The sequence below is a fragment of the Oncorhynchus mykiss genome, chromosome 22, assembly GCF_013265735.2.
Source record: "Oncorhynchus mykiss isolate Arlee chromosome 22, USDA_OmykA_1.1, whole genome shotgun sequence".
In the NCBI taxonomy this organism is placed as follows: Eukaryota; Metazoa; Chordata; class Actinopteri; order Salmoniformes; family Salmonidae; genus Oncorhynchus; species Oncorhynchus mykiss.
Window position 1 is genome coordinate 38,029,046 of NC_048586.1, and position 24,504 is coordinate 38,053,549.

At 43.3% G+C, this 24,504-nt stretch overlaps 1 protein-coding gene across 2 annotated transcripts in view; it reads right to left on the minus strand.

The window, feature by feature from the left end:
• Positions 1 to 456: 456 nt before the first annotated feature.
• LOC110501839 (raftlin-2) overlaps positions 457 to 24,504 on the minus strand; it is a 34,490-nt gene continuing 10,442 nt past the window's right edge. Inside the window, exons 2-8 of one of the 2 annotated variants that reach the window (XM_036959265.1) lie at positions 13,566 to 13,746; positions 11,212 to 11,510; positions 7,857 to 8,075; positions 3,637 to 3,743; positions 3,163 to 3,266; positions 2,349 to 2,427; positions 457 to 1,680 (exon numbers count right to left, since the gene is read on the minus strand). In XM_036959265.1, coding sequence (XP_036815160.1) covers positions 1,474 to 1,680; positions 2,349 to 2,427; positions 3,163 to 3,266; positions 3,637 to 3,743; positions 7,857 to 8,075; positions 11,212 to 11,510; positions 13,566 to 13,746 — 1,196 coding nt within the window. In that variant the 3' untranslated portion in view covers positions 457 to 1,473. The remainder of the gene's footprint in view (positions 1,681 to 2,348; positions 2,428 to 3,162; positions 3,267 to 3,636; positions 3,744 to 7,856; positions 8,076 to 11,211; positions 11,511 to 13,565; positions 13,747 to 24,504) is intronic. The other variant, XM_036959266.1, reaches the window with a different exon arrangement.

Sequence of the window (24,504 nt, forward strand, 5' to 3'; positions counted from 1 at the left end):
AAAAAAATCAATTTATGTATAATTTGGCCCCATCTGTTATGACTTTATTTTTAAACGTCATGGGAACATTTGAGGTGTACACCTCAACACCTGGATGAAGGCAGATGTGAGTGTGGGGCCACTGCTGGAACCGTCAAGAATTAACTTGTCCTGTCCATGGCCTCTCCTATTTAGCCCAGTGCTTTAAAAGTAAATAATTGGTCAGTAAATGTGAGAATCATGGGCATGTGTTTTTCTAAAGTGGACACAGCTGAATAAGGAGAAATAAACACTGATGACAAAAGGAAGCAAAATATAAAAAATTCTCGTAACTGATTTGTTTCACCATCCCCAAAACAAGGGGGCTCATAAACCTGTGTTGTATAACTACAAATGTCCATCATTGTGGTCTCTTATACAAATGCCATCTCCCTTAGTAACACAATAGGGCCTTTGTCTGAAGAACTGAGGAAAGGAATCATCACCGGGCAGAATGAAAACAATTATGGTACTGGTTATCAGGCCTCAAAATAATAACTACCAGCTATTTCTAATGACAATGGGTGCAGGAATAGAATCTGATGCCAATGAATAAAAATGATGACATCCTGAACAGATCAGTGAACAATCAGACAACACATGTATAGCCCTAATGTACATATCTAGAGAAGGTTCTGTATGTTATCAATTCATTCCCAGGCAACCCTGTGGCTTGGCAGTCTGGTATGTGGAAATAAAACTCACCCATGCAATTACTGTACAAATAATCTTCTCCAGGCCTGAACTCAAACACCCCTAGTTTGACAACTATCACAGGAAGATGTCTGTTTGAATAATATTGCTAAATGCTGCAAGGCCCTGGACAGTAGCACCAACACACAGCGAGCGTGTGTTTGTCCGCCTGGTACGTTTCCATCCAGCTGGGTGTGTTTGAGACAACAGGGGAGAGGAGCTGGTGGCAGGAAAGGGAATACCTAGTCAGCTGCACTACAATGTATTCAACCCAATGGAGCTGTGCTTCTGGCCCGTGTCACCATGTGCCAGAGTAGGTGTGATGTTACACGTCAGAGGATGAGATAAAGTTGTATTGAACGGGGGTGTTGGCAGTTCTGGGGGAGGGGGTCCCAAAACATGGGGACACGTTCCAACAACCAGGTGTGTAGTTGGTCAGAGTTCAATCCAGGGGTCTGTATGGAAGCTTCTTCCTGGTTCCCCCGGTCATTGTGGAGATGTCCTGTGCTTTCTGCTGGTCACAGTTGTGTGAATGTGTGTGTGTTCTTTCTCATCATATGAAAAGGGTGCTGTGTGAATCTGGACTGTGTGAGGGTACGAACAAAGGTGTCTCGACAGCCTGCTTTTCCCAACAAAATGTATAAAAATAACACTTCAGAATTTAAAACACACAGTGCCAAGTTTAGCTTTTCTAGTATTCTTGGTTAGGGAAGCGATTAGAGGAATAGATGGGGGGGTGTATATATGTGTCCATTTCAGGGGTCACATGCAGGTCACCTCTGCCGCCCCGTCATCATGCTCCAAGCCCCCCTCTAGGTGGGACAGGGTGCTGGGGTACCCCCCTCCGAAGACGGGGAACCCCCCGATACCCCCAGCGGTGGGGGACAACTCCACATTGGGGGGTGTTAGGGGGCTGTCCACACCTCGACTCACAGAGCGAGTGGACACGTCGCGCTGAATGGACCCGGCCTTGGAGAGGACAGAATAAGAGGAAGAGTCTTTCATGTGTCTGGTGGTGACATTACGCAAATAAGTCACCGGTCATTCAAATATCTAGTAAAAGCAACATGCAGATGTGTGTAACGGCAACTAGCTTTCAGTCTCACTTCAGAATTAGACATTTCCAAGTTGAGTGTTTAAGGTTAAATTCAGGCATTATAGTGTAGCAATTTAAAACCTCTTAAGGATCTCTACAGATCGGTGTCCCACCCTCGGGACGGTTGAGCTAAAGTGCGTTTATATGAATAGCATGACGTAAGTAACCAGGACATAAACTAATTAACTGCACTTTCCAATTTACAGTAGCTATTAGTGAAAGAATACCATGCTATTATTTGAGGAGAGTGCACAGTTATGAACTTAAGTTATTAATAAACCAATTAGGAACATTTGGGCAGTCTTGATACATTTTGAACAGAAATGCAATGGTTCATTGGATCAGTATGTTACTGGGTATGTTATTTTAGGCAAAAATTGAATAAAAAAGGGTCCGATCCTTATTAATACAATTAATTGATTTGTATGATACTGCTACATCTCACTTTGCTTTCATTTTCCACTTCCCTTTATCATATAAAAAAATCCACAGTGTTTTTGTTCTACAACAGGAAAGCTGCTAACTGAAACCAAGCCCTCACATGGTTCCTCTGTGGTATTGAAGAGGTCTTGATTGGTCTCTGTAGGAACACCACATGCTTGGTTGCCAGGTTACCATCACTAGACAAAACACACAACATTACAAACGTTTATGAAGGAAAACAGTCAAATAAGGCGTGATGACCCGGGCTACAAAATTGACGTGTTTGTTCTGGACCATCAGGCAGTGGTGTAAATTAAGTGAAAATATTTAAAGTACTACTGAAGTAGATTTCTGGGGAATCTGTACTTTACTATTTATATTTGACAACTTTTACTTCACTACATTCCTTAAGAAAATTACATACATTTTCCTTGACACCCAAATGTACTCGTTACATTTTGAATGCTTAGCAGGACAATTTTTTAAATAAAATTCACACACTTATCAAGAGAACATCCCTGGATCTCCCTACTGCCTCTGAAGGACTCACTAAACACATGCTAAGTTTGTAAATTATGTCGGAGTGTTGGAGTGTGCCTCTGGCTATCCCTAAATTAAAATAAACAAGACAATTATGCTGTCTGATTTGCTTAATATAAGGAATTTGAAATGATTTAGTATATTTCAAACCCAATACTTGTAGACTTTTACTCAAGTTCTATTTTACTGGGTGACTTACTTGAGTCATTTTCTATTAAGGTATCTTTACTTTTACTCAAGAATGAAAATTGTGTACTTTTCCCTCCACTGCCATCAGGCAACACACAAAACATTTAAGTGCAATGTCAGGTTCATCACTTGAGTACAGAGACTTGAGCCAAGACTGGTCCAACAACATTAATATCAAAATGTCCATCAATTATGTGTGTTACCTGTCATGGCGGATGATATGTGTGGGCAGGACACAGGTGAGCAGCCAGCCGAACTCAGCCAGTGTGTGAAGGAGTGGCCCGTAATCTGTCTTCACATCAGAACCCTACACAGCACAACAATGTTGTCAAACACTGGATAAAGGTAATTGTTGAATGTTTTCTACACTTGTTTATCCATCTTCTTGTGTTACCATTAGGGTTGCTGACACACAAACAATCTCCACCCCCCACAGACATGATGCTAATCTCCCCCAACACAGACACAAGCTAATCACCCCCCCCCCCCCCCCCCCCCACACACACAGTGCTAATCTCTTCCTCCCACACACACACACACAATGCTAACCTCTCTCTCCCTACAGGATCTTCCCTAGGGAATACCTACTGCAACACATTCACCTGTCCTCACTGACTGACCCGCGCATGCACGCACACACACACACACACACACACACACACACACGGCCCTCTGACCTCGATGACGATCCACTGCTCCACTACGATAGTGTCATTGGCAGGAGGGGCAGTGCTTCTCTCCTCATAGACAAACAGCCCCTCTAGTGACCTGGGCACAGGCTCACCTGACAACAACACACACACACAGTAAACTATACTGAACAAAAATATAAACGCAACATGCAACAATTTCCAAGATTTTACCGAGTTACAGTTCATATAAGGAAATCAGTCAGGTTAAATAAATAAATCAATCTATGGATATCACATTACTGGGAATACAGATATACATCTGTTGCTCACAGATACCTTAAACAAAATAATTGTAGGGGTGTGGATCATAAAACCAGTCAGTATCTGGTGTGACTACCATTTGCCTCATGCAGCGCGACATCTCTTTCGCATAGAGTTGATCAGGCTGATGATTGTGTCATACACATCAATCAAGAGCATCACAAATATGCTCAAAGAGTGACATGTCTAGTTAGAATGCAGGCCATGGAAGAACTGGGTCATTTTCAGCTTCCAGGAATTGTTTACAGATCCTTGCGATATGGGGCTCTGCATTATGCTGAAACATGAAGTGATGACGCCGGATGAATGGCACGACAGGATCTCATCACGGTATCATTAAAATTTCCACCGATAAAATGCAATTTTGTTCGTTGTCCGTAGCTTATGCCTGCCCATACCATAACCCCACCATGGGGCACTGTGTTCACAACGTTGACATCAGCAAACCGCTTGCCCAGACGACACCATTACAAGTAGTCTGCGGATGTGAAGCCGGTTGGACGTACTGCCAAATTCTCTAAAACGACGTTGGAGACGGCTTATGGTAGAGAAATTAACATGACATTTTCTGGCAACAGCTCTGGTGGACATTCGCACATTCAGATCAAATAAAAATGTTATTTGTCACATGCGCCAAATACAACAACCGTGAAATGCTTACTTTACACGCCCTTAACCAACAATGATGTTAAAAATATTTACTCAAATTAAAGTACAAAATAAAAATGAAAAGTAACACAATAAAATAACAATACCAAGGCTATATACAGGGGGTACCATTACCGAGTAGCCATTTGATTAATTGTTCATTGCCATTTGCCTTATGGCTTAGGGGTAGAAGCTGTTAAGGAGTCTTTTGGACAGATTTAGCGCTCTGGTACCATGCGGTAGCAAAGAGAACAGTCTTTGACTTGTGTGGCTGCAGTCTAAGAATTTTTTGGGACTTCCTCTGACACGCCTAGTATAGAGGTCCTGGATGGCAGGAAGCACTACCCTCTGTAGCGCCTTATGGTCAGATGCTGAGTAGTTGCCATACCAGGCGGTGATGCAACCGGTCAGGATGCTCTCGATAGTGTAGCTGTAAAAACAATTGAGAATCTGGGACCCATGCCAAATCTTTTCATTCTCCTGAGGGGGAATAGGCATTGTCGTGCCCTCTTCATGACTGTATTAGTGTGTTTGGACCATGATAGTTTGTTGGTGTTGTGGACACCAAGGAACTTGAACCACCTGACCCGCTCCACAACAGCCCCATCAGGAAGTCCAGGCTCCAGTTGCAGAGAGGTGTTTAGTCTCAGGGTCCTTAGCTTAGTGATGAGCTTTGTGGGCACTATGGTGTTGAACGCTGAGCTGTAGTCAATGAACAGCATTTTCACATAGGTGTTCCTTTTGTCCAGGTGGGAAAAGGCAGTGTGGAGTGCAATTGAGATTGCGTCATCTGTGGACTTGTTGGGGCGGTATGCGAATTGAAGTGGGTCTATGGTTTCCGGGATGATGGTGTTGATGTGAGCCATGACCAGCCTTTCAAAGCACTTCATGGCGGTAGTCATTTAAGCAGGTTACCTTGGCATTCTTGGGCTCAGAAATTACGGTGGTCTGCTTGAAATATATAGGTATTCCAGACTCGGTCAGGGAGAGGTTTAAAATGTCAGTGAAGACACTTGGTCCACGCATGCTTGGAGTACACGGCCTGGTAATCCGTCAGGCCCTGCGAATGTTGACCTGTTTAAAGGTCTAGCTCACATCGTCGACGGAGAGCGTGATCACACAGTAGTTCGGAACAGCTGGCGCTCTCATGCATGCTTCAGTGTTGCTCGCCTCGAAGCAAGCATAAAAGGCATTTGGCCAATCTGGTAGGCTCGTGTCTCTAGGCAGCTCGCGGCTGGGTTTCCCTTTTACAGACTACAGAGTTTGTAAGCCCTGCCACATCCGACGAGCCTCAGAGCCAGTGTAGTAGGATTCAATCTTAGTCCTGTATTAACGCTTTGCCTGTTTGATGGTTCGTCTGAGGGCATAGTGGAATTTCTGCCAATTGCACACTCCCTCAAAACTTGAGACATCTGTGGCATTGTGTTGTGTGACAAAACTGCACATTTTAGAGTGGGCTTTTATTGTCCTCAGCACAAGATGCAGCTGTGTAATGATCATGCTGTTTAATCAGCTTCTTGATATGCCACTCCTGTCACGTGGATGGATTATCTTGGCAAAGCAGAAATGCTCACTAACAGGGATGTAAACAAATTTGGGCACAAAATTTGAGCTAAATAAGCTTTTTGTGTGTATGAAACATGTCTGGGATCTTTTATTTCAGCTCATGAAACATGGGACCAACACTTTACATGTTGTGTTAATATTTTTGTTCAGTGTATCAACACACAACGCATATCAACCAGAAAACATAAAACTCATACATAAATCTGAGTTACATGAATGCAATCGGGGGACAGACGTGCGTCACCAGATACCTTGTGCGATGTATTGTTGTCTCTACCTTCTTGCCCTTTGTGCTGTTGTCTGTGCCCAATAATGTTTATACCATGTTTTGTGCTGCTACCATGTTGTCATCATGCTGTCTTAGGTCTCTCTTTATGTAGTGTTGTGTTGTCTCGTTGTGATGCGTTTGGTCCTATATTTATATTGTATTTATTTTAATTTTTTAAATCCCAGGCCCCCGTCCCCGCAGGAGGCCTTTTGATACGCCGTCATTGTAAATAAGAATTTGTTCTTAACTGACTTGCCTAGTTAAATAAAGGTTAAATAAAATACCTTAACAGTAGCTGTTGAACTGCAACGTGAACAATGCTCTGCGAGGCAGTGAATTCTAGTCAGTACTGAAAGTATGTCATTGGCATGACAATGAGCTAGTTAAAGACACGAAGAAGTAGGCTGTATGTGAGCGAGAGTCCCCCGTGTGCTATACTCTCAGGCCCCAGATGTCTACAAATGATGTGGATTTTATGCTGCCAGTCTATGGTGCAACAAGAAGCCAGGTTGGGAAGAGAGGTCCAAATATAGCCACAGTGGAAGAAGAGGGAGGGAGAGGGAGGGGAAAAGAGGAGGAGGGAGAGAGAAGGGAGTGAGGAGGAGAGAGCAGGAGGTGGAAAGGTGGGAGAGAGGAGGAGGAGGAGGGATAGAAGGGGGAGGAGAAGGAAGGAGGAGAGAGCAGGAAGAGCAAGGAGGAGGAGGGATAGAAGGGGAGGAGAAGGAAGGAGGAGAGAGCAGGAAGAGCAAGAAGGAGGAGGGATAGAAGGGGAGGAGAAGGAAGGAGGAGAGAGCAGGAAGAGCAAGAAGGAGGATAGAGCAGGAGGTGGAAAGGTGGGAGAGAGGAGGAGGAGGAGGGATAGAAGGGGGAGGAGAATGAAGGAGGAGAGAGCAGGAAGAGCAAGAAGGAGGATAGAGCAGGAGGAGGGATAGAAGGGTGGGGACAAGGGAGAGAAGGAGCAGGGACTGGGAAACAGAAAGTGACTGATCCGTGGGACGAAGGAAGCAGGGAGACAAAACACAACAGATTTCTGAAAAGACAATGGATAGAGTAGCAGAATGAGAGAAGGATGATTGAGAAAGATGTGGATTCACGAGAGATGGATGAGGACAAAGTGTTCTTAATTTCTCTTTAATCCCATCCTCTCTTCCAGAGAAGTAAACTGTAATAGGATGTTGGCCTATCATTGCTGGAGACCTTACAACTCCTAGGCAAGATGTCACAGCATCCATGTTGTTTTTGCTTTCTAAGCCTGATGTGGCTGTCACTACAGAATAGTTATACATGCCACTACTACACAGTAATTCCTAGGCTCGTTTTCTCAGAGTACGATTGCTGATGTAAGTTTAGTTGTATGTTGTGAATCATAATGAATAAGATCACGTGTATGAGGGGGGCACATATGTACATGCATCTTACATTCACCTTAGAAGTCTCTCTATATCTTAGTATTTGATAGTACCTTTGGGTGTGTCCCAGTACACAAACGAGTCCACCAATGACCAGCCTTTGCGGTAGTAGGCTGCAGTCAGCTCCAGCCAATCGGCCTCCAGCGAGCTCACCATCTGACCCTTCCTGGACACGCGCATGGACAGCGCCCCCTGGTGGTACTGGAAGGCCAGAGCTTCCAGAGGAGCACAGCCTGGTGCCCACGAGTGGAAAAACACCAGCAACCTCAGGTCTGAGAGATGGGGAGGAGGTAAGGATAGAGAGAGAGATGCTCAACATGCTCGGTGATGGTCCAGGCCTAAACCACACAAAAACAACACTAGACAATATGGAATACAAAGCTTTTACTATCTCATCCTGGAATATTCAAGGCCTGAGGTCATCTGCCTTTGACCTAAAGAGCAGGAACCAGACTTAATCAAATAAATTGGAAATACAGACATTGTCATACTACATGAAACATGGTATAAAGGAGACGGACCCACTGGTTGCCCTCTAGGTTACAGAGAGCTGGTAGTCCCATCCACCAAACTACCAGGTGTGGAACAGGGAAGAGACCCAGGGGGTATGCTAACGAGGTAAGAGCAGACCTAACCCACTCTATTAAATTAGTCAACACAGGAACGTTTTACATCTGTCGAGAAATGAAAAGGGAAATAATCTCAACAGAGAAAAATGTCCTCCTGTGTGCTACCTATATCCCCCCAATAGAATCCCCATACGTTATTGATGACAGCTTCTCCATCCTGGAGGTGGAGATCAACCATTTCCAGGCCCAGGAACATGTACTAGTCTGTGGTGACCTAAATGCCAGAACTGGACAAGAACCTGACACCCTCAGCACACAGTGGGACAAACACCTACCTGGAGGTGGCAGCATTCCCTCCCCCATATGCCCCCCTAGGACACAACTACAACAACATAATCAACAAAAATGGGTCACAACTCCTGCAGCTCTGTCAGACGTTTGGTATGTACATAGTCAATGGTAGGCATCGAGGAGACTCCTATGGTGGGTACACCTATAGCTCATCTCTTGGCAGTAGTACTGTAGAAAAGGCCCATGGAGTTGGTGGAATACTCCTTTAATTCATTGCCACTTACTCAGCTGGGCCAGGGGCGCTTTAATTAGGTCAGGTGGAAATGTCAGACAGATCTCAACTCCATAAAAGGAGGAAATTGCCATCGCCTGAGCTCACTGCTTTCTCTTCCTTAACTCCGTCTGATCCAGACGTTCTGTGCGTCCATGAATCCACGTAAGTCCACCGACCCTTACCTTTTCATCTGAATTATCTGTGGCGATCGGGGGAGTGGGCCATCAGTTATTGTTTATAGTTATTACCGCGGAGCGCGGCTTGGGGCGCACGCTTCAAACATATTGTGTAATGTGAATTGTCAATGATCACGGCCCTACGGATCCTCAGAGGCCAATTATGCAATCCATATGGTTAATACAGTGGGGCAAAAAAGTATTTAGTCAGCCACCAATTGTGCAAGTTCTCCCACTTAAAAAGATGAGAGAGGCCTGTAATTTTCATCATAGGTACACTTCAACTATGACAGACAAAATGAGAAAAAAAAATCCAGAAAATCACACATTGTGATTTTTTATGAATTTATTTGAAAATGATGGTGGAAAATAAGTATTTGGTCACCTACAAACAAGCAAGATATCTGTCTCTCACAGACCTGTAACTTCTTCTTTAAGAGGCTCCTCTGTCCTCCACTCGTTACCTGTATTAATGGTGACTTACAAGACCACTGATAATCTCCCTCGATCTGGGGCTCCACGCAAGATCTCACCCCGTGGGGTCAAAATGATCACAAGAACGGTGAGCAAAAATCCCAGAACCACACGGGGGGACCTAGTGAATGTGTGTGAAAACCTTGTGTGAAAACCTTGTGAAGACTTACAGAAAACGTTTGACCTCTGTCATTGCCAACAAAGGGTATATAACAAAGTATTGAGATAAACTTTTGTTATTGACCAAATACTTATTTTCCACCATAATTTGCAAATAAATTCATTAAAAATCCTACAATGTGATTTTCTGGATTTTTTTTCTCATTTTGTCTATCATAGTTGAAGTGTACCTATGATAAATTACAAGCCTCTCTCATATTTTTAAGTGGGAGAACTGCACAATTGGTGGCTGACTAAATACTTTTTCGCCCCACTGTATGTATGTGTATGTACACACACACACACGTACGTACGTACACACACACACACACACACACACACACACACACACACACTGGGTGAAATACCATAGTGTGCAATCACAACAGCAAGATTTGTGACCTGTTACCACAAGAAAAGGTCAAACACCACTGTAAATACAACCCATATTTATGTTTATTTATTCGCACCTCATTACAACACTGTATTAAAGATATGACATTTGAAATGTCTTTATTCACTTGGAACTTTTGTGAGTGTAATGTTTACTGTAGATTTTGTATTGTTTATGATCTATTTCACTTGTTTGTCAAGGTAAACATATGTTTCCTATGCCAATAAAGCCCCTGAAATTGAATTGAAAAGTTGAATTTAGAGGGTGCAGGGAGGAGAGAGAGGCAGGGAGGGAGGGAGGAGAGAGAGGCAGGGAGGGAGGGAGAAGAGAGAGGCAGGGAGAAGAGAGAGGCAGGGAGAAGAGAGAGGCAGGGAGAAGAGAGAGGCAGGGAGAAGAGAGAGGCATGGAGGGAGTCAGAAGAGAGAGGCAGGGAGGGAGGGAGGGAGAAGAGAGGCAGGGAGGGAGGCAGGGAGAAGAGAGAGGCAGGGAGAAGAGAGAGGGTAGAGGGAAAAGAGGATAGAGAGACAAAAGCGAGTCAGATCAATCTGCCAGTTCAAGCCATCACTGAGGAGAACAAGAAGGCTAGATAAAACACAGTCAATGAGGTTATGGGAACTATAATGTGAACTCCACTCGCTCTGCTAAGGACATGTCAATCTGTATGGTTGTCTCTGTGGTGAGGAGTTGTGCCCTGCTTGGTGGGTAAGAGTTGGTGCTGACTGATAGTCCTGGGGCAGGAAAGGCCACACAACACAGAGTTAAACTGAACTACACTGACAGACTGGAGGAGAGGGGGATAACAGGAAGATGAGTAGAGTGTTGAAGGGAGAAAATATCCAGGACTCCACAGTGTGGCTGATGTGTTCAGCATGTTGAGGGTTTGTGGAGAGCTGATATAACCAACATGTCAACATTATTCAGGGGAGGAGACAGATGAGAGAACTAGTCTCGCAGTGCCATCCTTTCAACTCATGAGAAAGAGAGAAATAGAAAAGATTAGGAAAGGAAAGGAAAGACGAGAAGAGAAGACGAGACCCGGGACGAAAAGAGACAAGAAAAACAGAATCTCACCTGGGCTGTAGGTAGGGCTGTGCTCCTCCAGGTCTGTGTCTCCATCACCAGGAGGGGTACATGGAGGAGTGCGTGGGAGTGATCGGCAGCCCCTCCTGGGGCTAGGCATCCTATCGTTACTGGCCCCTCCTCCAGCCGGCTGGAGCACCGAGCCCACAAACCTCACGCCCGCCCGGGCACGACTGTTCACCCTGTCAATCAGTGCTCTAACACTGTCACCCGTCAGAGACTGTCCTGTGATAGGCCACTCCTCCACCCTCAACACCGGAACACTGTGACACATGGACACCGCCTGCTTGCTAGGAGACAGAAGAGAGAACATCAAATAAAATACATTTAAAAAGAGATTTCAGACCGGTTTAAACTGTGAATCACTAATTATCACAAGCAGAATACAGGTCATTCAATCCTTCCAAGTGACACCTTGGTATCGGCAGCAGCAGGCTCGTAAGCATTCATTCAAACAGCACTTTCCTGCGTTTTGCCAGCAGCTCTGCGGTTTATGAATACAAGCCTATCAACTCCCGAGATTAGGCTGGTGTAAACGATGTGAAATGGCTAGCTAGTTAGCGGGGTGCGCGCTAATAGCGTTTCAAACGTCACTCGCTCTGAGACTTGGAGTAGTTGTTCCCCTTGCTCTGCATGGGTAACGCTGCTTCGAGGGTGGCTGTTGTCGATGTGTTCCTGGTTCGAGCCCAGGTAGGGGCGAGGAGAGGGACGGAAGCTATACTGTTACACTGGCAATACTAAAGTGCCTATAAGAACATCCAAGAGTCAAAGGTATTTGAAATACAAATGGTATAGAGATAAATAGTCCTATAATTCCTATAATAACTACAACCTAAAACTTCTGACTTGGGAATATTGAAGACTCATGTTAAAAGGAACCACCAGCTTTCATATGTTCTCATGTTCTGAGCAAGGAACTTAAACGTTAGCTTTCTTACATGGCACATATTGCACTTTTACTTTCTTCTCCAACACTTTGTTTTTGCATTATTTAAACCAAATTGAACACGTTTCATTTATTTGAGGCTAAATATATTTTATTTATGTATTATATTAAGTTACAACAATACTGAATGAACACTTATTTTAATTGTCATCATTACAAATAAACAAAATTAAAAAATGAATTAATGTAAAAAAAAGTTATTTTTCATTTTAAAATAGTCAGATTAATCTGTATCGTTTTTTTTTTTGGTCCTCCAATCGGTATCGGCGTTGAAAAATCATAATCGGTCGACCTCTAGTTGTTACCTGTGGTCTGCCACTGAGGACAATCAGCTGTCCGTCCTGTCTCCCTGTAGCGCTTTCTTAGGCGTCTCACAGTACGGACATTGTAATTTATTTCCCTGGCCACATCTGCAGTCCTCATGCCTCCTTGCAGCATGCCTAAGGCACGTTCACGTAGATGAGCAGGGACCCTGGACATCTTTCTTTTGGTGATTTTCAGAGTCAGTAGAAGGCCTCTTTAATGTCCTAAGTTTTCATAACTGTGACAATTGCCTACTGTCTGTAAGCTGTTAGTGGGAAACAGTGTTTAAACCCTTTAAAATGAAGATCTGAAGTTATTTGGATTTTTACAAATTACCTTTCAAAGACAGGGTCCTGAAAAACATTTATTTTTTTGCTGAGTTTATTTCCCAGGTTGGTTGGGTGGCATGTTTAATACTGAACTCAGATACATTAAGGGTTGGGTGGGGGGGTTAAGGCATCAGCGTGCTTCAGTTCAGCTGGCACCTAGCCCAACTCGTCGAGCTGAACCGAACAAGTGTGCTCGTATTTTCCCTTAAAAGACTTCCGCTTGAAAAACGAGAAAAAACCGGCAATAGTACTGTTTGTCCATTTTGAGACCCCGTAACCAGTATACACTTCCTCAAAATAGTCCAAATTAAATAGGAGATAACTCAAGAAATCTGTCATACATTTTTGCGCTTTTGCCAAGATCTTAGTCATGCAATTTGACATTAACTAAGATGTTTGGTGCAGTATTTCTCAATGAAATAATTTGCATGAAAACGAGTCGTTTATCACTGAATGACAACAGAATCCCTACTGTTGACCAATCACAGACGATGGGGCGTAGACTTCAGCTCCGAACATCAGCTTGTCTCCAGAAAAAAAAAAATGTGTGGGCCCGAACAGCTGAAAAACCCCTCACCAAAGTCCAAAACTAACAAAAATATGTCACAAAATGTTTCCATAATATATGCACCAACTCTTCTGAACTGTTTCAACCCCTTTAGGGGTAGTTATGACGGCTTAGGCATCGACTCAGATTTCAGGTCAGTTTGTGTGGGGCAATTTTCTACCATGAAAAGGCAGCCCTTGAGTGTGTATGTGTCTGGTACCTGGGTCGTGGGCGGGTGAGGATGGCTCGGTAGAGCAGGCTGAAGGGCAGGGAGCGTGTGCGTCCAACAGAGAGGATAATGGGATGCAGGGTGGTGAGGACATAGCCCTGGATGTAGTAGGGCTGCAGGGCCTGTGGCAGCTCACACAGAGAGGACATATACTGCACAGTGGGGCGACTACCTGGAGAGGAGAGAGATGAACAGAAATGATGACAAGTGGCAAGGAGAGGAGTAAAGAAGAAAGAGAAGGAGAAACAGAGGAGGAAAGAGAGAAGGAGAAACAGAGAAGGAAAGAGAGAAGGAGAAACAGAGAGGGAAAGAGAGAATGAGAAACAGAAGGAAAGAGAGAATGAGAAACAGAGAAGGACAGAGAAGGAGAAACAGAGGAGGAAAGAGAGAAGGAGAAACAGAGAAGGAAAGAGAGAAGGAGAAACAGAGGAGGAAAGAGAGAAGGAGAAACAGAGAAGGAAAGAGAAGGAGAAAGAAGGAAAGAAGAAGAAACAGAGAAGGAAAGAGAGAAGAAGAAACAGAGGAGGAAAGAGAGAAGGAGAAACAGAGAAGGAGAAACAGAGGAGGAAAGAGAAGGAGAAACAGAGGAGGAAAGAGAAAGCGGAACAGAGGAGAAACAGAGGAGGAAAGAGAAGGAGAAACAGAGGAGGAAAGAGAAGGAGAAACAGAGGAGGAGGAAAGAGGAACAGAGTGAGTCAATAAAATGACAAGCAACAGAAACTAGAGGAAGGAGGAGTAGAGGTTAGCAGCATGACATCCTTCTTTGTCTGTCTGAAGATCAACACCAGGAGTCCCAGTCCCAAAATGACCTCACCACCAATCAGATCTTCTCCTATGTCAAGTCTGTCTGTTTATCTCTTTAGCAGACCTACTGCGTTCCCTAGTCACTCCCAGCGGAGACCAGTCTGGAGACTCTGGACTGTCCAATAAGCATGCAGATGTTAATGGATAGAAATGGTTTACTGTATCAGACAGACACTTATGCAGAGCGACTGAAATAATGCTGCCAGCAGCTATGTTTCCATCCAATTTGCAAAAGATTTTCATGCAAATATTCTCAAATCTGCATAAAACAATATGAGCATTTTCCCACCAGAGATGTATTTCCAGCAAATGGACTTTTTGCAAATAAAAGCCTGTGCGTGATGACATAATGCACATAAAAATAACTTTTGCCATAAAATTCCCATGTACCGAGTGAAAAATACAAGTTAAATGGATTTCCATAGTATTTTCAACTCTTCTGATACCTTCGTCACAAAAAATGTTGCGTTATAAAGCAAATGTGCTCTAGCCAACAGCTCGCAGATACAATGTGGGTAGGCTACCTACATTATGAGGTTATTATGGATAACAGCGATATGATTTGTATTTGTCAAACGGCAGCCAAGCAACGATCATCATGTCACCAGAATAAGACCCTTGATATTTATTGGAAAGGAGGATCAAGCACATTCATTACCCTGTGAAATTCATCATAATTGATTTAATCTGCGTGCTGTCCTGAGTCATAGTGTGAGGACCACACAACATACCATCGCGTGACTCCAAGTTTACTTCAATAAGATGGTTATAGAAATATTTGCGCATAAAAGGCATTTCCACCGCCATTTTATCATTTTACAAACACAAAAAGATCCCACCATGTCTTACAAACAAATTGTCTGTCGGCATTTAGAAATTTGTACCAGCATTTCATGTTTCTATCAACCAGGTCGGGACTTTTTTAGTCAGGTAATTAAATCGGCATGAAATGGTTGGATGGAAATGTGGTTAGTCTCACACTTCTACAACAAAACACATCACCAACTTCTCTCAGTTTATGGTTCCAAAACAAGACACATTCCCAGCTCTTCCTCTTGCTATACTGATCAGACAGAGAGACATCTGTTCCTCCAGTGCATTCCCTTCCACCTCTAACCCAGGGCAAGCCCCACCACCACGGAACCACCACACTATAAATACTGCATCTTACCAGCTCCTGTTCCAGCTGTGGTAGTGTGTTCAATGTGGTGGTGCTTCACTTACAGTTGAAGTCGGGAAGTTTACATACACTTAGGTTGGAGTCATTCAAACTTGTTGTTCAACCACTCCAAAGTTATTGTTAACAAACTATAGTTTTGGTTAGTCGGTTAGGACATCTACTTTGTGCATGACACAAGTCATTTTTCCAACAATTGTTTGCAGACAGATTATTTCACTTAATCACAATTCTGTGGGTCAGAAGTTTACATACACTAAGTTGACTGTGCCTTTAAACAGCTTAGAAAATTCCAGAAAATTAGGCTAATTGACATCATTTGAGTCAATTGGAGATGTACCTGTGGATGTATTTCAAGGCCTACATTCAAACTCAGTGCCTCTTTGCTTGACATCATGGGAAAATCCAAAGAAATCAGCCAAGACCTCAGAAGAAAATGTAGACCTCCACAAGTCTGGTTCATCCTTGGTAGCAATTTCCAAATGCCTGAAGGTACCACGTTCACCTGTACAAAAAATAGTACGCAAGTATAAACACCATGGGACCACGCAGCCGTCATACTGCTCAGGAAGGAGACACGTTCTGTCTCCTAGAGATGAATGTACTTTGGTGTGAAAAGTGCAAATCAATCCCAGAACAACAGCAAAGAACCTTGTGAAGATACTGGAGGGAACAGGTACAACAGTATCTAAATCCACAGTAAAACAAGTCCTGTATCGACATAACCTGAAAGGCCGCTCAGCAAGGAAGAAGCCACTGCTCCAAAACCAACATAAAAAAGCCAGACTACGGTTTGCAACTGCACATGGGGACAAAGATTGTACTTTTTGGAGAAATGTCCTCTGGTCTGATGAAACAAAAATAGAACTGTTCGGCCATAATGACCATTGTTATGTTTGGAGGAAAAAGGGGGATGCTTGAAGGCCGAAGAACACCATCCCAACTGTGAAGCACGGGGATGGCAGCATCATGTTGTGGGGTGCTTTGCTGCAGGAGGGACTGGTCCACTTCACAAAATAGATGGCATCATGAGGATGGAGAATTATGTGAAAATATTGAAGCAACATCTCAAGACATCAGTTAAAGCTTGGTTGCAAATGGGTCTTCCAAATGGACAATGACCCCAAGCATACTTCCAAAGTTGTGGCAAAATGGCTTAAGGACAACAAAGTTAAGGTATTGGAGTGGCCATCACAAAGCCCTGACCTCAATCCCATAGAAAATTTGTGGGCAGAACTGAAAAAGCGTATGCGAGCAAGGAGGCCTACAAACCTGACTCAGTTACACCTGCTCTGTCAGGAGGAATGGGCCAAAATTCACCCAACTTATTCTGGGAAGATCGTGGAAGGCTAACCGAAACATTTGACCCAAGTTAAACAATTTCAAGCAATGCTACCAAATACTAATTGAGTGTATGTAAACTTCTGACCCACTGGGAATGTGATGAAAGAAATACAAGCTGAAATAAATCACTCTTAATTCTGACATTTCACATTCTTAAAATAAAGTGGTGATCCTAACTGAGCTAAGACAGGGAATTGTTATTAGGATTAAATGTCAGAAATTGCGAAAAACTGACTTCAACTGTACATAGTTTTTTGAACAGCCATGTGTTGCTGATAAGCTAAGGCTGGCATGGCGCTTTGTTTTGATTGGTTTACAGTGTTGTGGGGGAGTTGCATTGAGTTTGTCTCTTGCATTGATACTTTAGTGCTGGTTGTTTGTGCTGCTGGATTGTTGTTTATGTTGTTGTTGTTTAGAAGTTGGTTCTTGTCTGTGTTGAGGGGGCGTTGTGTTGGTAATATGTAAGGTGTAATCTAGTGGAGTCTCTGGAGAGATATAGCACCCCCATCACTATACTTCTTGTGTCCACAAAGAAGGGCTGTTCACAGGGGCTGGCGCTGTGCCACACACACACACAGTCAAGCATGCATGCAAGCGCACAAAAACACAACACCAAATCAGACGGCCCATTCTTGGACATAAAAACACGCTCAACACATTCCAACAGACTGAACAAACACACAAAACACTCTCACTCAAAAACGCACACTCACACACTCCCACACAAACACCTCAGACTGAGATAAGAGCTTGTTACTGACATTTCTCCATGTGAATTTTGCAGGGCCTGGCTGAATTTGGCCATGGTTGAAACAGAAAGATCCTGGCAAGTCCAGATCACAGTGAAATCTCTAGACGAGTGGGTGGCCAGGGAAGCAGTGAAAGGGAAGCTTTTGACCTGGCAGTGTTTCTGTCATCTCACCGTGTGTGATGGGTCCCACCTGAGCTCTAGAGCAAGGAGAGTGACACACTTCGACCAATTGCTCCCTAGTGGAGCTCAATGCCGGGCTATTCATCCAGTCTCCAGTGTCACACACACACACGTATGTCTCTCTGGCCGGGTTGCTGTCGTCGCTCTCCATCTCCCTTCTTAAAGCCCCCTCACACCCACTCCCGTCCCCACAGCTCACCCCTGTCAACACACACACTGAGCCCTCTGTTCTCCCCATGTGTGAGAAAAAGCGTGGAGAAAAGAGGGGGAGCACAGGAGGGGGGGAAGAGGGGGTGACTGAGGAAAGAAGGAGACAAGAAAATAGGGTGAAATGAGAGGGGGAAGGAGATGGACAGATACCAAGTGTGGAGCAAAAAAAGGTGGGTTTACAGAAAGATTTTATGAGCCAGAAAGCTGGTCTGTGAAAGGGAGAGCTTGTGTAAAAGTGAGAAAGAGGGAGAAGAAAGCTGGCAAAAGTAGAAGAGAAGGAATGAGGATAAACGGACACACCAACTGGCAAGTGTCTTCACTGACATTTTCAACATGTCCTTGATTGAGTCTGTAATACCAACATGTTTCAAGCAGACCACCATGGTCCCTGTGCCCAAGAACACAAAGGCAACCTGCCTAAATGACTACAGACCCGTAGCACTCATGTCCGTAGACGTGAAGTGCTTTGAAAGGCTGGTAATGGCTCACATTAACACCATTATCCCAAAATAAACCCACTCCAATTTGCATACCGCTCAAACAGATGATGCACTCTCTATTGCACTCCACACTGCCCTTTCCCACCTGGACAGAAGGAACACCTACGTGAGAATGCTATTCATTGACTACAGCTCAGCGTTTAACACCATAGTGCCCTCAAAGATCATCACTAAGCTAAGGACCCTGGGACTAAACACCTCCCTCTGCAACTGGATACTGAACTTCCTGAAAGGCCGCCCCCAGGTGGTGAGGCTAGGTAGCAACACATCTGCCACGCTGATCCTCAACACTGGAGCCCCTCAGGGGTGCGTGCTCAGTCCCCTCCTGTACTCCATGTTCACTCACAACTGTATGGCCAGGCATGACTCCAACACCATCATTAAGTTTGCAGACAACAACAGTGGTAGGCCTGATCCCCGATGAGACAGCATATAGGGAGGAGGTCAGAGACCTGGCCGGGTAGTGCCAGAATAACAACCTATCCCTCAACGTGAGCAAGACAAAAGGAGAGGATTGTGGACGACAGGAAAAGGATGACAGAGCGCGCCCTCATTCTCATCAACAGGGCTGTAGTAGAACAGGTTGAGAGCTTCAAGTTCCTTGGTGTCCACATCACCAACAAACTAGAATGGTCCAAACACACCAAGACAGTCGTGAAGCAGGCACGACAAAACCTATTCCCCATCAGGAGACTGAAACGATTTGGCATGGGTCTTCAGATCCTCAAAAGTTTCTTCAGCTGCAACATCAAGAGCATCCTGACTGGTTACATCACTGCCTGGTACGGAAATGGCTCGGCCTCCGACCGCAAGGCACTATAGAGCGTAGTGTGTGCGGCCCAGTACATCACTGGGGCTAAGCTGCCTGCCATCCAGGACCTCTACAGCAGGCGGTGTCAGAGGAAGGCCCTAAAAATTGTCAAAGACTCCAGCCACCCGAGTCATAGACTGTTCTTTCTGCTACCACGGCAAGCAGCACCGGAGCACCAAGTCTAGGACCATAAGGCAACCCCCGCCAACCCCTCTTTTACGCTGCTGATACTTTCTGTTTATCATCTATGCATAGTCACTTTAACTATACCTCCATCTACATATTACCTCAAATAGCCCAACTAACCAGTGCCCCCGTACATTGACTCTGTATCGGTACCACCTGTATTTAGCCTCGCTACTGTTATTTTCACTGTCATTTTACTGTTTTTTTAAATATTTTTTCCCCCCCTTCTCTATTGTTAACCGAATACCTATTTATTACTTAAAAATTGCACTGAGAAAGTGATGCTCGATTGATTCCATATATACAGTGCCCTCGGAAGGTATTCACACCCCTGGACTTTTTCCATATTTTCCATTTTTTGGTCAATGATCTACACAAAATACTCTAATGTCAAAGTATAATATCATGAAAAAAAACAAATGTATTACAATACTTATGTAAATTAGATATTTCTGTATTTCATTTTCCAAAAATGTGCTAACATTTCTTAAAACATGTTTTCACTTTGTCATTGTGGGGTATTGTGTGTAGATGGGTGAGAAAATTCAGGTTGTAACAAAAGAAAATATGGAATAAGTCAAGGGTACTTTCTGAAGGCTCTGTAGCTGCATTGTTGCTTAAATGTGATTGGCTGTGGTCTTGGCGGTGGAATACAGCCTGGGAGACAGGGCTGCCTGTTAGGCATCGTTCAGGGCTGCCTGTTAGGCATCGTTCAGGGCTGACAGTGCCTTGCAAAAGTATTCATCCATCTTGGTGTTTTTCCTATTTTTTTTGCATTACAACCTGTAATTTAAATGCATTTTTATTTGGATTTCATGTAATGGACATACACAAAATATTCCAAATTGGTGAAGTGAAATGAAAAAAAAACATTTTCAAAAAATTCTATAAAATTAAAAACTGAAAAGTGGTGTGTGCATATGTATTCACCCCCTTTGCTATGAAGCTCATAAATAAGATCTGGTGCAATCAATTACCTTCAGAAGTCACATAATTAGTTAAATAAAGTACACCTGTGTGCAATCTAAGTGCCACGATCTCAGTATATATACAGTGGGGCAAAAAAGTATTTAGTCAGCCACCAATTGTGCAAGTTCTCCACAGAGCTGGGCTTTACGAAAGAGTGTCCAGAAAAAAAGCCATAGCTTAAAGAAAAAAATAAGCAAACACATTTGGTGCCCGCCAAAAGGCATGTGACAGACTCCCCAAACATATGGAAGAAGGTACTCTGGTCAGATGATACTAAAATGTAGCTTTTTGGCCATCAAACGCTATGTCTGGCGCAAACCCAACACCTCGCATCACCCCGAGAACACCATCCCCACAGTGAAGCGCGGTGGTGGCAGCATCATGCTGTGTGGATGTTTTCCATCGGCAGGGACTGGGAAACTGGTCAGAATTGAAGGAATGATGGATGGCGCTAAATACAAGGAAATTCGAGGGAAACCTGTTTCAGTCTTCCAGAGATTTGAGACTGGGGCGGAGGTTCACCTTCCAGCAGGATAATGACCCTAAGTATATTGCTAAAGCAACACTCATGGTTTAAGGGGAAACATTTAAATGTCTTGGAATTGGAATGGCCTAGTCAAAGCCCAGACCTCAATCCAATTGAGAATCTGTTGTAGCACTTAAAGACTGTTGTTCACCAGCGGAACCTGTCCAACTTGAAGGAGCTGGAGCAGTTTTGCCTTGAAGAATGGGCAAAATCCCAGTGGCTAGATGTGCCAAGCTTATAGAGACATACCCAAAGAGACTTGCAGCTGTAATTCCTGCAAAAGGTGGCTCTACAAAGTATTGACTTTGGGTGGGTGAATAGTTATGCACGCTAAAGTTCTCTGTTTTTGTCTTATTTCTTGTTAGTTTCACAATAAAACATATTTTGCATCTTCAAAGTGGTAGGCATGTGGTGTAAAACAAATTATACAAACCCCCCAAAAATCGATTTTAATTCCAAGTTGTAAGGCAACAAAATATGAAAAATGGCAAGTGGGGTGAATACTTTCGCAAGCCACTGTAAATACCCTACGAGGGCTTAGATGCCCCAAGAGCACTTAGCACAAGGGACATTTAGCTTTCTATCATTCTAACTTATAAACTGATAATGAGCTCCAAACAAATGAAAGCATAATGTTAGCATTAAAATGTACCATCCCTTAATGTAGCAATCAACAAAAACATATGTGCTGATCCACTGTGGGCTCTGCCGCCTCAGCCACACTGTCAATCTATCATCAATGCATCCACTCCTATTTATAGAGTTTCTTGTGGTCTCGGCTAAACAACTTTTGTAATGTCGTGATCATGAGATAAATAAGTTCTGATCGACTTAACAAGGGATTTCATATGTCCTCTCTGGACTTCCATATGATGCAGCCACCACCATGCTTGAAAATATGGAGAGTGGTACTCAATAATGTGTCATGTTTGGAACAAATCCAATACAACACTTTGTATTCAGGACAATAAGTGAATTGCTTTGCCAAATCTTTTGCAGTATTACTTTAGTGCCTTGTTGCAAGGATGCATGTTTTGGAATATTTTTGTTATGTACAGGCTTCCTTCTTTTCACTCTGTCAATTAGGTTAGCATTGTGGAGTAACTACAATGTTTTTGATCCATCCTCAGTTTTTTCTTATCACAGCCAATAAACTCTGTTTTAATGTCACCATTGGCCTCATGGTGAAATCCCTGAGAGGTTTCCTTCCTCTCCGGCAACTGAGTTAGGAAGGATGCCTGTATCTGTAACAAAGGTAAATCAAGTTACTTTTTAATCTCTTTCTCTGACTATCACTGAAGCGTACAAATTCCTCTTCTTCCTTGCTTAAGCAAGTTCTGTCTGACGCTGGCATCATAACTGAGAAGAATCAGAGAAGTGATGCTTTTAATCAAAATGTTATCTCGGCAGGCTTTTTATTTGAGAGAAACAGTGGTTTAAATTGACCCTGTGTATCGGTACACCATCCAAAGTGTAGTAAATAACTTCACCATACTCAAAAGGGATATTCAATCTGTTTTTTATTTTTTCTTTACCCTTCATAAATCCACTTTTACATTATGGGGTATTGTGTGTAGGTCAGTGACAAAAAAAACTACAGTTAATCAATTTTAAATTCAAAAAAATCAAGAGGTGTGAATATTTTGAGAGCACTGTACTACAGGAGTTCAGGATATAAACATGAAAGCGGAGAGCGAGTGTGATACTGTCGATCTCATAGCAAAGAGGAAAGGATCATCTTAATGTGATTATCAAGGCACTTAGCCTACTAATGTATCCATCTCTGCTAGCAGATCATTACATTAGCTAAACAGTACACCGTTCTGCCAATCAGGGTCCCTCGAGTTCACTGGAAACTCAATTGAGCTGAGCAGAATTGATTCTTCACTGTGTGTTGAACCATATCACAACACCAGCCAGGTCGGCTGGTACCACTGACCTTGTAGTCTCTTCCAAATTTAAAGAGCAACTGCCCCTAAAAAAAACAACTTCTTGTTTAGAAAACAGCCTATGTGGCATCGATACGAGTCATTCTACTGTCAAAATTTACTACAAAGTGTAAATAGAATAATTTTGGTCGTAAAGTTAGTTTTGTCTAAAACTTTGTTTAGTGAGACTTGTAGTCGTGACTACATCACAACGTAAATTAAGGTTGGGTTTGTTTCAATCCTGCCAACAGCTGGCAGCACACAAATAATCAATTTGGAGTGCAGGTTCATGCGACCCAATCGTAATAGCCGTGGTAAATTTGGGTTGACTTTGGATATCCCAATGGAACTCGTTAGGGACCATTGGTAAATTACACAATGTACATGTGACAATGTTACAATTCTAATAGCTAATAGATTTAAAACCCTCCAATTATAAATTCATATACAAATATTGAAAGCATTTAATGCAAACTAAGAGGTATGCAACATGATAAGTCCCAATTAGATTGTATAATTTATTGATGGTCTCTAACTAGCCCCAGAGAGAGCCTATCCGAAGTCAAACCAACTTTGCTACTGTCACATACCAGCCGACTGAAGCTAAATAATTTGTGTAACTCATCCTACCTGTAAAAACACACACACACACACACACACTTGGGAAAAATGCAGTGTCTTAGACCGCTGCACCACTCGGAAGGCCCATCTTTCTCTTCCTCAACTCAACCAGCTCTTTCTGACACCAACCAATGAGCCCCCTCTCTTTGCATTTACTGTAGCCAGCATCCTCACCCACTGAGCACCGACAGACACCGGAGAGCCATGGACGTTGGGTCAGTCCACCCTGGCCTTGATGTTAACGTCCGCAGACGGACCGGACCAAATCTGAACCTATTATAAATGTATGTTTGTATAGCACAGTACAGTAGTGAGTAGGGCACAGTACAATACTTATTACAGTACAGTATACTGTACCCTCTGTTGTATTGTACTGCACTGTGATGTCCAAACTTGTGAAACATGAGGAGAATGACATTCACATTTATAATGATTCATTTCCGTGTAGTACAGATTAAGAACCCATGATTTAATTCCGTTACCGGGTGTAAATCCACTTCAATCACCATGTCATAGCTGACACCCCATTCTTTCTGCAGACATCTTTGAATCATGCATAAAAACCTGAGCAAGAACACCGTAATTACGTTATCAAAGTTGGCATCTGCGCAGTTCATTTTTTTTAAATGTGTGGAAATTGGTAAAAGTCGCCCTTGTGCAAACCTTGAAATCAATGTTTTTTGTTTGGCATACATTTTAAAGTGAAAAAACTGAGTCAAAGCGTAATTCGGTGACAGTGGAATTGCCCATAGGTTATTGGTAATCCTAGATCTATTTGTACTGTCTTGCCAACTCATATGGTAATTTTCACACCAATTGTATTTACATTTTTATCAAGGAGTCATACTGAGACCATGGTCTCCTTTACATATGAACCCTGAATTGCAGAAATACATACATCATAATACAAAATGGAAGCAGAA